The sequence below is a fragment of the Geospiza fortis genome, unplaced genomic scaffold (assembly GCF_000277835.1).
Source record: "Geospiza fortis unplaced genomic scaffold, GeoFor_1.0 scaffold95, whole genome shotgun sequence".
NCBI lineage: Eukaryota > Metazoa > Chordata > Aves > Passeriformes > Thraupidae > Geospiza > Geospiza fortis.
Window position 1 is genome coordinate 1,482,408 of NW_005054333.1, and position 11,770 is coordinate 1,494,177.

The 11,770-nt window shown below is 38.4% G+C and overlaps 1 protein-coding gene across 1 annotated transcript in view; it reads left to right on the forward strand.

Annotated features, from left to right (window-relative positions):
- Positions 1-11,325: 11,325 nt before the first annotated feature.
- Positions 11,326-11,770, forward strand: part of DAZL (deleted in azoospermia like) — a 14,576-nt gene continuing 14,131 nt past the window's right edge. The window contains 1 exon segment of the mRNA XM_014307299.2: positions 11,326-11,418. Coding sequence (XP_014162774.2) covers positions 11,326-11,418 — 93 coding nt within the window.

The following is an 11,770-nucleotide window of genomic DNA, read 5'->3' on the forward strand; positions in this document are numbered from 1 at the left end:
AGCATTGTTATGTTGGAAGGGAATTTTGGAGACCATCAACCTTAGTCAAGGCAGAGTCACCTAGAGCAGGTTTTACAGGAAAGCATCCAGATGGGTTTTGAATATCTCCAGAGAAGGATACTCCACAACCTCTCTGGGCAGCGTGTTCCAGTGCTCTGCCACCCTCAAAGCAAAGACATTTTTCCTCATGTTGAGGTGGAACTCCTTCTGTTTCTGTTTATGCCGATATCTGTATCAGAACTTTTAGTAGTGCATATATTTTAGCAAGTCTCCATTTAAAGAAAAAAACCTATAAGTGCTAGTTAAAGAAAATTTTGTAATTAGCACCATTTTTCTGGTGTTTTAATAGGTGTTGAAATAGATAAACCATCTATGTTGCTGATTTGCATATTTCAGAATCAAATAAACTGAAATAGTATGGGTTTCATTGCTACTGCAAGAGTTATTCCAAATACAACATGGCATTTGTATTTTCCTCACAGTCTTAAATTAACTTGGCTAAGAGCTATCCTGTAATATAAGAATTCCACCACTCCAGTAATTTGGCATAGCTGCACTCCTTATGACAACGCAGGACACTAACACTTTCTTTCTGGACGCCACCTGCATAAACAACACTGACAGACTACCATGTTTAGGGGTTGTCAAAACATTGAGACAGCAAGTTTTAGTAATCCAGAATTGGCATCATTATTAAGATGGGCTCAAGTTCTACTGAAGACATAAAATTCACTTCTTCATAAAGTGAAATATGAAAAATTTGAAATGAAAAATAAGTTACTTTGTTCATAAAGTGAGCAAAGTAGAAATTAGATTCCCTGCCAGTTTTCAACTTGTTAGCCAATTAGACTGGAGCTCTGAAAAATCATTCTTCCTCTACTTAGACGATGCAGGTTAAAACATACTTTTAATTTAATGAAGATGAACAAATTTACTCAGCCTAATGGTTTAAATATGAACTACTCTAGACAGAAAAATAATTCAAAGTGGAATTACTATTCTATTTACAGTTAATCAGTATTAGAGTATCAGTCAATGAAATCAAAGCACTCCCAGCATAGATACACTGGGTTTGTGCCACTCCAATAAAAACTATCTTTCCCAGAAGGAATGAAGGAATGTAACAATAAGAACAGGTTTTTGTTTTGTTTTGTTTTGTTTTTAACGAAAGGAACAGATGTAATGTAATGACAGAAATCTCCAGAGTAGACACCTGTTATAAAAATTGGGTGCTTCAACTTAACAATTTAAAAACAGTGGTAAAAGATCTAGCAGTTTAAAATCAACCCAATATGTCTGAATGATAACAGAAATAAAAATTTATTGTGTTTCAGTAAATCACCAATAGAAGGAAGTCCTTGACTAAAGAATTAAGGGTAGGTTAAATTCTTGCAGTTCTATTTTAATTAAAGCCAAAGAAACTTAATTTTTCCATGGACTACATATCATGCAAGGGTCAACAATACTTAATGCTGAGCATCTGCCACCTATTTCTTTGCTTTCCATTTGACATTAAAATCAAGTGTAACTGTTTATTACAGACAGCTCTAGAATATTCATCCTCATAGTAATTATAGAAACTACATGTCAATAGATACTAATTTCTGCCACAGAAGTAGTATTTTAACATACAAAAAAGACATAATTCACTGTGCAAACACTATTTTATTCTCTAAAGCTAATTTCATCTCACTAGGTTTTTATATGGATATTTGCAGATGCCCTTGCTCTACTGTAGAGTGCATAATCCAGATATTAAGTAGACGCACCAAGGCAATGCAGTAAAGTAAGTAACAGATGCAGGTTTTATCACAAGTGGTACATTTATTGTTATTCAAGTTGAGCCATGTAAACCTAAATTTCTTGTTTTAACTTTGATTAAGTTTGATTATTAGCCATTTAGGTCCCCAAAAGATAAAGTACATGCACAGTAAAAGCTTCACACCCACTCAGAAATCTATGCCAAAGTATTTTTATTAAATGTCATACTTCTAAAATAAATTATTTTTGGATGCTTAATTTAGAATACTTGGTTTTCACAGAAAACTTTTCTAATTTTTGGTTGCTAAAAAAAGCTTAAAAATGCAGATCCAAAACACTGGAAGACAAGAAAGCAGACTATATCAACTAGAAATGTGTATCTTTCTCAAGTGTCCAATTTTTAAGCCATACATTGATTTTTTTGACCTAAACTATGATTTTGGAATGCTTGAGATGAAACTATTATAAAAAATGTGACACAGGAACACTACTAAGACATCAGGAATTGCTTCTAACACCCAGTCATGGGCAAGAATCAAAGTGACAGAACTCTCAGGATGACAAGAAGTCAGTATGTAGCAGTAAATGCGTGTGACATCTCTCAAGATACTTACTGCAGATCTCATAGTAGGGCAGAAGTTACCAAGCTAACTGTAAGCAGCTTGGTTTGGAACTAGAGACAATTTAGCTTCAGCAAGAAATAACTATTTAGATGCATGAAAACCATATGCATGCAGAAATGTTTGCTGGGGCTGTCAGAGCCATGACTGATGGAATGGCAGAGGCCCCACTTCTACAGGCTCATGTATAACCTTGCCAAGCAGTGGGAAATACCAGAGAGCTGTGAGCAATGCCAAGTCACTAAACTTTACCCTTGAATTTTATAGAGTTTGGCCTCTTTTGAACAGCCTCCTTTGAACTCAAATCATAGTCCTTAACTTCACCATTTCTCTCTCCCAAGTGCACCAGTAATGATTTAAAACTCTGCATCCACTCAGATCATTTCTCCTGCAAATAACGTGATTTGAACTAAATCAGCCATCTCTATACAGCTGTGTTATGTAGGGGTGCAGAATGAAACTAAATTGGATCCATAATTCAAGGATCATTCAACAGGGGTCTTTAGATATGGTCTTTAGAAATGTTACAGGTTTCCATAAAATACATAGAAAAGTAATTAAAATTGACAGAAAAGAGTCTACCGTAAGTGAATGAAAAGGGGAAAGAAAAAGCAAACCTCCCAAAATCTTGCTTCCACCCTACTGTTACTTCCTTTCCCATCTTCCTTTAACCAAGACTGAAAAACTACCTCATTACTAAGCAAATTTAAGCATGTCAGCCCTGTTTTCAAAGCAATAAACAGAAGATTTGTGAGGATGGACAACAGCATGTGTGGGCATCCTTGTTACAGAGGTATGAGGTGGAGTTTAGCTTTAGGGGTGACGCAAAATCATGTATTCCATATCTTCTCTACATCAACCCAAGCAAGTTCGTTTAGTGTCTCTAAGGCCGGAGTCAGGATCAGAACTTCTGTGTTTTCCCCCAGCTCACGGCAGGGCAGGCCACCCCCTTCACTGCCGCCCCTGCCATTCGGGAGAGGGCGCAGTGCATTGTTGATCACGGGAGCGCTGTGGAGAGAGAGCCTGCTGAGCTGCAGCAGCGCCCCGGCACCACGGAGTCCTCTGGGACAAAACCAGTTTTCCCAGGTTTTGCTTTTCTGCTGCTCCCCACGGTTTTGTCTGTTCTCGGGGGAGGGAGTTTGTTTTCTTGGAAACGCGCTGTTGCCGTGTTGTTTCATTTGTTCTCTCTCTCAGCCGCATGGCCAGAGAGAGGACGGTCCCACACTGTGACCGTGTTGCCCGGGACAATTAGCAGGATCTCCTCCGGCATCGTGGGTGGGGGTTGAACCGTTTGCCTTTGTACTTCTTGGTTATTGCCGTTTTCTCTTAGGAAACTGTTATTCTTTCACTTATATCTCTGCGCATTTGTCTCTCCTCATTGGTAGAGGGGAGAGGTTAAAACTCCGGGGAGGTAGTTTATCTTGGAGTCTCCGCCCCATAAATTGTCTTAAACTAAGTGAGTAAACAAGGGAAGATTCCAGTAATGTTAACAATAACACAATACAGAACGCATTTTCTCTCAGAATAGATAATTTTGTCATTATTCTGCTGAGGTGTGAATCTGTAGTAATTACATCCAGATCAGCAAATACCTAATGATAAACAACATTTATCGCGATACCTAATGATGTAAACAACATTTTACACTACTACTAAGTCAATTCTGAAACTCTACCGTTCAGATACGCAAAGAACTGGAGTTTTCCAAAGTGTGATGAGATGATTATATTGCTCATATCCACATACTTCTTTCTGTCTATCAGCTCTACAGCAATCAGCTATCAGGCCTAAATACTTGAGTTAGCTCAGCCTGGTACTCAGGTCCATTGCCCAAGGCATTTTTATTTCTCAGCACCTGTGACTGTGCTAACCTCTAACCTCCACTTATCTGTATAGTTCTGTTCAGTCTACTTTGGCAGCCGTGAGGGGATCCATCCTTTGAAAAACTGTAAGCACAACAAAACTAAGAACATTCAGATTCTTACAGAAAGTCCCCGATTTCAAGCAGATCGTTAACTTAATTTCAATTATGATTTCAAGGATTGCCTGTGCAGTGGAGGACACAAAAGAAATGGTGTAACCTTTAATTCAGATGATTCAAAAATTTTAGACAAACAAGAGTTTTCTGAGCTGGTAACTGATACTTCCCCAAATAAAGAAATAAAAAATTCATTTTGGAAACAAGGTCATAAGAGCTTTGTTTCTTTCCTCCCCTGACAAAAAGAATTTCTTAACATTTGCTAAGTCCGCTGCCACACCAACAGGGGACACCAGTCACAAGGCCTGATATAAATATCCCTGACATCAGTCCTATTCAGGAAGGAAAGAAAATATCAAAAGCAGGCAATAAAATAGAGACTTTCTTTAGAGAAACCTAATTAAATTGTGGGGACATGTTATATACAAAGGCACTCAGAAGTATTGGAAACCTCCTTTGACAGTCATACAACTCCAACAATGTATCTATAAACATCTATTAACATACTAATCTATAAAATTACCTCACTAAAGAAATTTCATTGTAGCAATTAAAGTTGACAGTGAGAAAATTTACTTCAGAACATTCAATGTTACCTACAGTAACTTTGTTAATTAAAGCATGTAAGAGGTTTAAACTGCTATTTATTTTTAAAATAAAATCAAGAACCTAAACTTAGAAACAGGGAAGGGCTACTCATGTGATGTAAAATCAGAAAGCACAACATACCGACTATTTTTTTTAAATCTTGTTCTAATTTTGTTTTCCCACCAATATATAATAAGATTTTTGAAAGAAAAAAAAATCATCATTAGAACTTCTGGCAAAGACTCTGAATGAAACATGATCTGATTTACAAGTAGTTTAGTGTCCTATATATACATCTAGATCCAAATATACATTCCAGCAAAGACACTGCAAATGGAACTCACTCAAAAGTTAATTAATGCTTTTATAGACATAGAACTGTTCCTGATTAATTCCATATGGGCCATTCTTAATACAGAAATGCCTCGTTCCATTTTGGTTAAAACAAACTGGTTTGTTCAGGAATGAGCATAAATGCCATAAATGAGAATCATTCCTACACTGTTTTAATTACTTGTGACCAAAGCGGATGAAAATACCGCCAATTAGTAGGCTTTAACTTCTAAATGTAGAGGTCTATCTGTAGGGATCTCCTTTTAACCTCGTCTTAAATTAAGAATCTTATCAAAAATATTAATATTTTTACTTTTTAAAATAGATACAGAAAAAAAAGAAAATACACACTTGTGCAAGGACACACAAGCCTTAAGTTTCTAAAGAATGGCTTTTAGGTTTCAGGCCTTGTAAATGTATCCCTCCTCTCACTTCATAAACGATTTGATCCTCCAGGAGGGTCAGAACTGTTTCACAGTCCATAGTTGCATGGCAAAGACCCATCAGAAAAGGAGAGATGTTTACCATTCCTCCTCTTTGTTTCCTTTGCTTCAAACACTTTTGAATATTTGAGAAGGTTTTTTTGGCTGCCTTTTCAAATGAGCGACCACCAAATGATACTGTAATTCTGTGGAGGATAAAAAAGGAAGGAATTGCACTTTTATTTTTATAACGCCTTACCCATTAGTTTTGTGAGAAATACCTCACAATGACAATCTTTATGGAGTCAATACCCCGTGTATTTCTTACATTATTTAAATTTATTATTTTCACCTGGTAGAGGGAAGATTGAGAAGGATTTGGAAAATTACTCTCAAGTCAAGTGCATTTTGGAATGCAGGCAGTTACTCCTAGCTTAGTGAGTACAAACACTGCAGCAGACAAACCATCCTCCAGAGCTCCACCAGGACGGCTGGAGCACTCGCGCTGCAGTGAGATGCAAATGCAGCAATTAGCACTGATGTGAGGCACTGATGGCTGGGGAGTTGTATCGAGCACTTCCTCAGAGGAACAAAGACGGCAAATATCCACTGCTGGTTTTCTTTCTTCATGGTGTCAGCACATAGTATGGATCAAGCAGTAACAAGATAGAGAAGAAGGTGGTGACTTTTAGCCATATATGAAAACAGTCCAAAATTGACAAGGATTTGTCCAAGGTTCAAAAAACAAGCGGACATCTGCAGACTATATGTTCTCTTTTTAGGGTTTCCCCATTTTATCCAGTAGTGTTAGGAGTCTGGATATAGGATTGCAGGTCATTATTTCAATCATGTTAAATGCCTATGTAATTTTTTATCTGTGGTCGGGAAGAATCTTAGAAAGATCAGATCATTTAAAACATATACTGTAAATATAATTTTGATTTAGGATTTTGTCTCTCAGTTCTATCCTTTTCAGAGAATAATTTTTATAAAAATGGAAAATGAGAAAAAACAGGTAGTTGGGGTTTATTTTATAAAGTATAAAATGGAGACTGTGAAAAGTTGTTGCTTTTTCAGAAGGAAACAACTGAGTGAAAGATGGGCTAAATCAGGGGGAAAGCAGAGAGCTGAGGTTTCTCTAATCCATGTTTCTGTAAAGGCTGGCAACCCACTCAAGAGTATACAGAAAACCAATAAAGGGTCCTGCTTTTCCTCTTTTTTTTTTCCTATAGCAGATGGAAGGGTAATTGTCAGAAACAGTTTAGAAATCTCACAAAATTGTTGTAAAATAGTTGCTAATTGTTAAGCATGTATCGTTAGTTTGGTTATGGTAAAAGGGCTTAAAAGAGTAGCTATAAGAAATACGGTACTCCACGTACCATATTACACCGAAGTAAAGTGCACCACCCGCCTCCCGCCTCCCCCCCCAAGCAAAACGAGCCAGCCTGCACAGAACCGTCATGGGCCAATCAAGCGCCTTTAACCTTCATGTAAATGAAGGATCCAAACAGAAACCAATCCAAAGGGACAAAAAACAGGATAAAAAGGGGCATCTGACCCAGTGAACGTGTGCCGCTCCACCTGGGACGTCGCTGCTCAAGAAAGAACCCAAGCGCCGGCGCTGCAGCATCCTCGACGGGACAGCTCCTGCTCGGCACGCGGGCCCCCATGCTTTAAGCCTTTTTTTATAATAAATGCTGAAATCACTTTTAGTACCGCAAGTGTGGTCCCGTTTTTAACAGTAATGCTCTGCAAGGACGTACCCAATATCAGACAGCGTTTGTTCTACTTGTTCTGGCTTCTACATTCTGTTTTTTCAACACAAGACACAAAGGTGAAACACTCGGAAGGAAGGGACGTGGCTCCTGTCATTGCAAGTAATTTGAACTTGTAGCATGGTGAGGGAAGAAAAGTTTTCAGGGTCTGTACGTTTAGAGAAAAGGTAGAAGAATTGCTAACAAACGAAAGCAGACAGATATTAAAACTCCCAGTGCAGTGAAAAAACTCTTTCTAGAAAGCAGAGATGCATACAACTTGTTGTAATTCAGAGCAGTCCTGGAAGCATAGGATAGCAAGGAGAAACTGTTCATAAACGGTTCATATTTTACTTTTATGTTCATATTTTACTTTTATTCTTAGTGTTGAATGAATGACATGGCTCTAGTTATAATGAGAAAAGCTTAAGCAACCAAGTACTTTTTCCATACAATACCTTTTTGTCCTCTGGCCCTCCATGTTAAATGCTCTTGTGCATGTGTTAACCCCAAGTTCAAAAAGAGACCAAAGAATTTACAGGAAAAATCATTGAGTATCATCAAACACAGTCATGAAAGGGGCCCAGGACATGCTTTGGAGGCTGGCAAGCACAGGGAGAAGCTAAAAGAAAAATCACTTTACACCTGCCCTGTCTTCACATCCTTTCTCTAGGCACTCCTGGCTACTCTGAACAAAGACACTGAGCTGGAGGTACTCTTGATCTGAATCATGCACAGCTGTCTTTACATATCCCTATGTATTTGTAGGAGTCCTTCTTGTAGAATGTTTGGATGAAGAATATTACATACCTGTGCAATACACTGGAATTTTTCAGTTATGCCATAGTACAAACTGAAGTGTGAACCAGCTTTGCTACAGTAGTTAAAGTTTTTCAGGTTAAATTTAAAGAACTTGTCTGAATTTAAATGCCTAAAGGCTAATCATAATTATTGATAGTGCTAAACATAGCCTTGACAACCTCATACAATAATTTCAACGGTGTCCTGACTTAGGTTACAGATAAGTTATGTATGGTTTAGCTCTTAAGTTTTCACTTAGATATTGACTGTATGAGTTAAATTTATTATCAGATGAATTAAAGTGTTCTAAAATAATGTATCTTCTAGAAAAAATAAGCTCCCAAATTCCACTAGTGAAAATTAAATAAATTAATTAATGTTGAAAATAATATTCCAGTTTTCATCCAAATCAAGGGGCGGGGGGAAGTAATTTTATTGGCATATTATACATGCAGAAATTAATTGTGTTTTTTTTTAATAGAAGCTACTTGTGTTTCATTATCTTAGAGTCAGGAGGAAAATATAAGGAAAACCATTTGGCAAATGATTCACTGCATTTTGAAGGATTTTACTAGTGAAAATATAGATTGTGTTTTGATTATGGATACTCTAGTGGTTTCAGTGCAAATTATAACACTGTAGATTTTTAAAAAAAAAAAACAGATGTTCATCAGAACATTATGATACATCCTCTTAAATAGCTACCCTGATGCAAAGAGCAACAAAGGAAACATCCAAAGTTTAACCAGATATAGAATGACCCCTTCAGGGCTTTAAAGCCTACTGTGAAATGTATGTGGCACTCTCTTCGGTATGAAGCAGGAAACTCAGAAAACAGATAGTCAAATCCTCTTTGGTTACCCAGCATCTTTTTCTTAGGCAAGCTTGCTGTCTAAAAATTGGGACCTTCTTCTCTTGTTCTTAATCTAAGAGCTTGAATATCTCTTTCATATTCTCCCTTTCTCATTTATGAATCTCCTAAGAGTAGTAAGCTGCTTTAACTTTACAGAAAGAGTCAATATTATTCACAAGAAAAGATCCCAAAATTGCAGAAGAGTTACTACAAAAATTGCAGAAGAGAAATACTACAAAAATTCAAATGCTATATGATACCCTTGCTATCCACTTTCAGGTCTACTTCTAGGAAGACTAAGTTTAACCTGACTTTTAAAGCATGTAGTCCTGTACTTAGAAGTACTAAATTTCAAGATGCAACCTCTACTATCTGTAATCAGACTGGTAATTTTTCAGGACATTTTTTGTAGAATTCTCACCCACTGCAGCCTATCAAATCCCAAGCCAGAGGCTCTCCCTGAATTACTCTGATTTACTAAATTAATTGATTTATCAATGTCCTAATTAAAAAGAAAAAATGAAACAAAAAAAATGGTGCAGCAGAATATAAAATTTGTTTCTTCATCTGCTACTTAGTGCATTTAACAAATAAATCTATTGATCAATAACCATTCTAATAGCTGTATTGATAAAACAAGCTAAGATGATAATTTTCTACTCCACTTCCTCCACTCCTTTTGAAGTTTGTGTATTGGCAGCAGAAAATAAATTACTTTCTCCTTTGTTTTAAGCAACAGATCTTCTCCAGTTTTAGAAGCTAATACCTAGATAAGGAAAACAGAACACAAGCCTGACCCAAACCCAGTACAAAAAGCTCAGAACAGCCTTGCATGTTGCCACCCTTAAAGTCAAATATGAATCCATTATACCAAACTAAATACTATGTATTATTTTCCCCTCATTGTTGGAGCCCATTTTCAAAGTCTCAGTCATTTCAAATAAGATCTGATAAAGTATCAGCATGCCTTTCACTTAAGTAAGTGGGCATTAGCTGCATGAAAGCCCAGGCATATGCTTACCTTTAGATAATATTACAACTCCACCAGATTTAACAAAATCTCCTCTATAGGTAACATAAACATGTCTATGTGATCAGGGCTTTGTTATTGCTATTACCTAAACCAGCTCTGGGTCCCACGCAAACCCAGTGTAGCAGTCTACTGGAAAACGTAAACTGATTAAAAAATCTAATCATTAGAAGACATAACATTTGATTGGAAAAACCATCTTACATGTTAAATATACTCCATCAGTTTTACTTTCTACTTCAATTTTTCATCCTTAACAAGGATCACTTGTATGTCTCTGCTATAAGAGTAACCAAAACAAATAAAAACAAAACAAAAACAAATTTAAAAAACACATTAAACAAAACCCCAAAATCCAAACAAACAAAATCCCAAACGATAAATTAAACATCTTATTAACCTGGCCCAGTCAGAGATTGAGTTAATTTTGGTGAGATGTCCATAAGATTCTACTCTCCCTGGAACTTTCTAAAATCACTATCTGTTCTAAACATTTGATACTAGTGGCAAACAGCTATTTAAAACTAATTTCCAAATCCCATCTTATTCCTGTAGAATCAGGAGGGCTTTCAGAGAGGTTTCCTTCTAGAAAGGCCTTGGGCCACTGGTGATCAGACAGAAAGCTGGAATTCAGCACAGGTGGTCACAGGATGGAGACCGAGCTTTTGCCTCAAGGTGTGTGAAAGCCTCTTCAATAACACATCATTCTCAAAACCGCCACAAGCGAAGCACAAGCTCTTGCCAGAACGGCAGGAACTGCTGCTGCTGTGCCATGCACTCAACAGCAACTTCCTGTGCAACAATGCCACAAACGATAGTCGCAACTTAATTCGCTCCCCACCCCCGGAAAAAAAAACACCTAGAAAAGCCACGGCATTCTCGATCCTTTGTCTTCTAAAATTCAGACACCAAGGGACAAGCGCCATGTGGCAGGGGGGTGGGGGGGCACGGCGAGTGCGAAGAGCGGAGGAAGGGTGTGGCCTCTTCTGCGCCATCCCCCAATGGGGCTATTTAAGGAGAACGGGATTACCTTCTACCGGCTCTTATCGACGTCGGGAATTCAGCTTTGGGAACAAGGAAAACCGACCGTCTGCGCTTAGTTTTCTCAAAAAAGTTCAGACGGGTTTTGCTTGAAAGTCCTTAATTTTTTTAAGTGTGTGAGCGCAGCCTCGGCTCCAGTGAGTGATGGTGAGTGAACGCCGGAGGGGAGGCACGCTGGGGCGGTGGGATAGGGGGCGTTTGAACGCCGAGCCGCCGGGCGGGCTTCTCCTGGGTGATGTAGTGCCATGAGGGGGGACCCCAGTGGGCAGCGGAGAGTGGAGTAGTAACTTCTTCGGGTTGTTCTTGGGGTGATAAACGGGAATGCCCTCAGCTGGAGCACTGTCCCCTTGTAACGCGGTGGCGGGGCTGAACCCCTGAGGCTACTAGCATTATAATTATCTTGAAGGTTTTAGCACCTTACGAGGTGAGCGATTAAGGTGAAGGAGGGAGTACCGCAATAAAAGGCCGGGGGCTTCTGCAGGGGAACCTCTGGCTCGTACCTCGGCTATACGGTGGGGGGCCGGGGGTGGGGGCTTGGCGTCAGAACACGCTTCACACCCTCGAGCAGCCATTTTTTGACGGCGCTAAA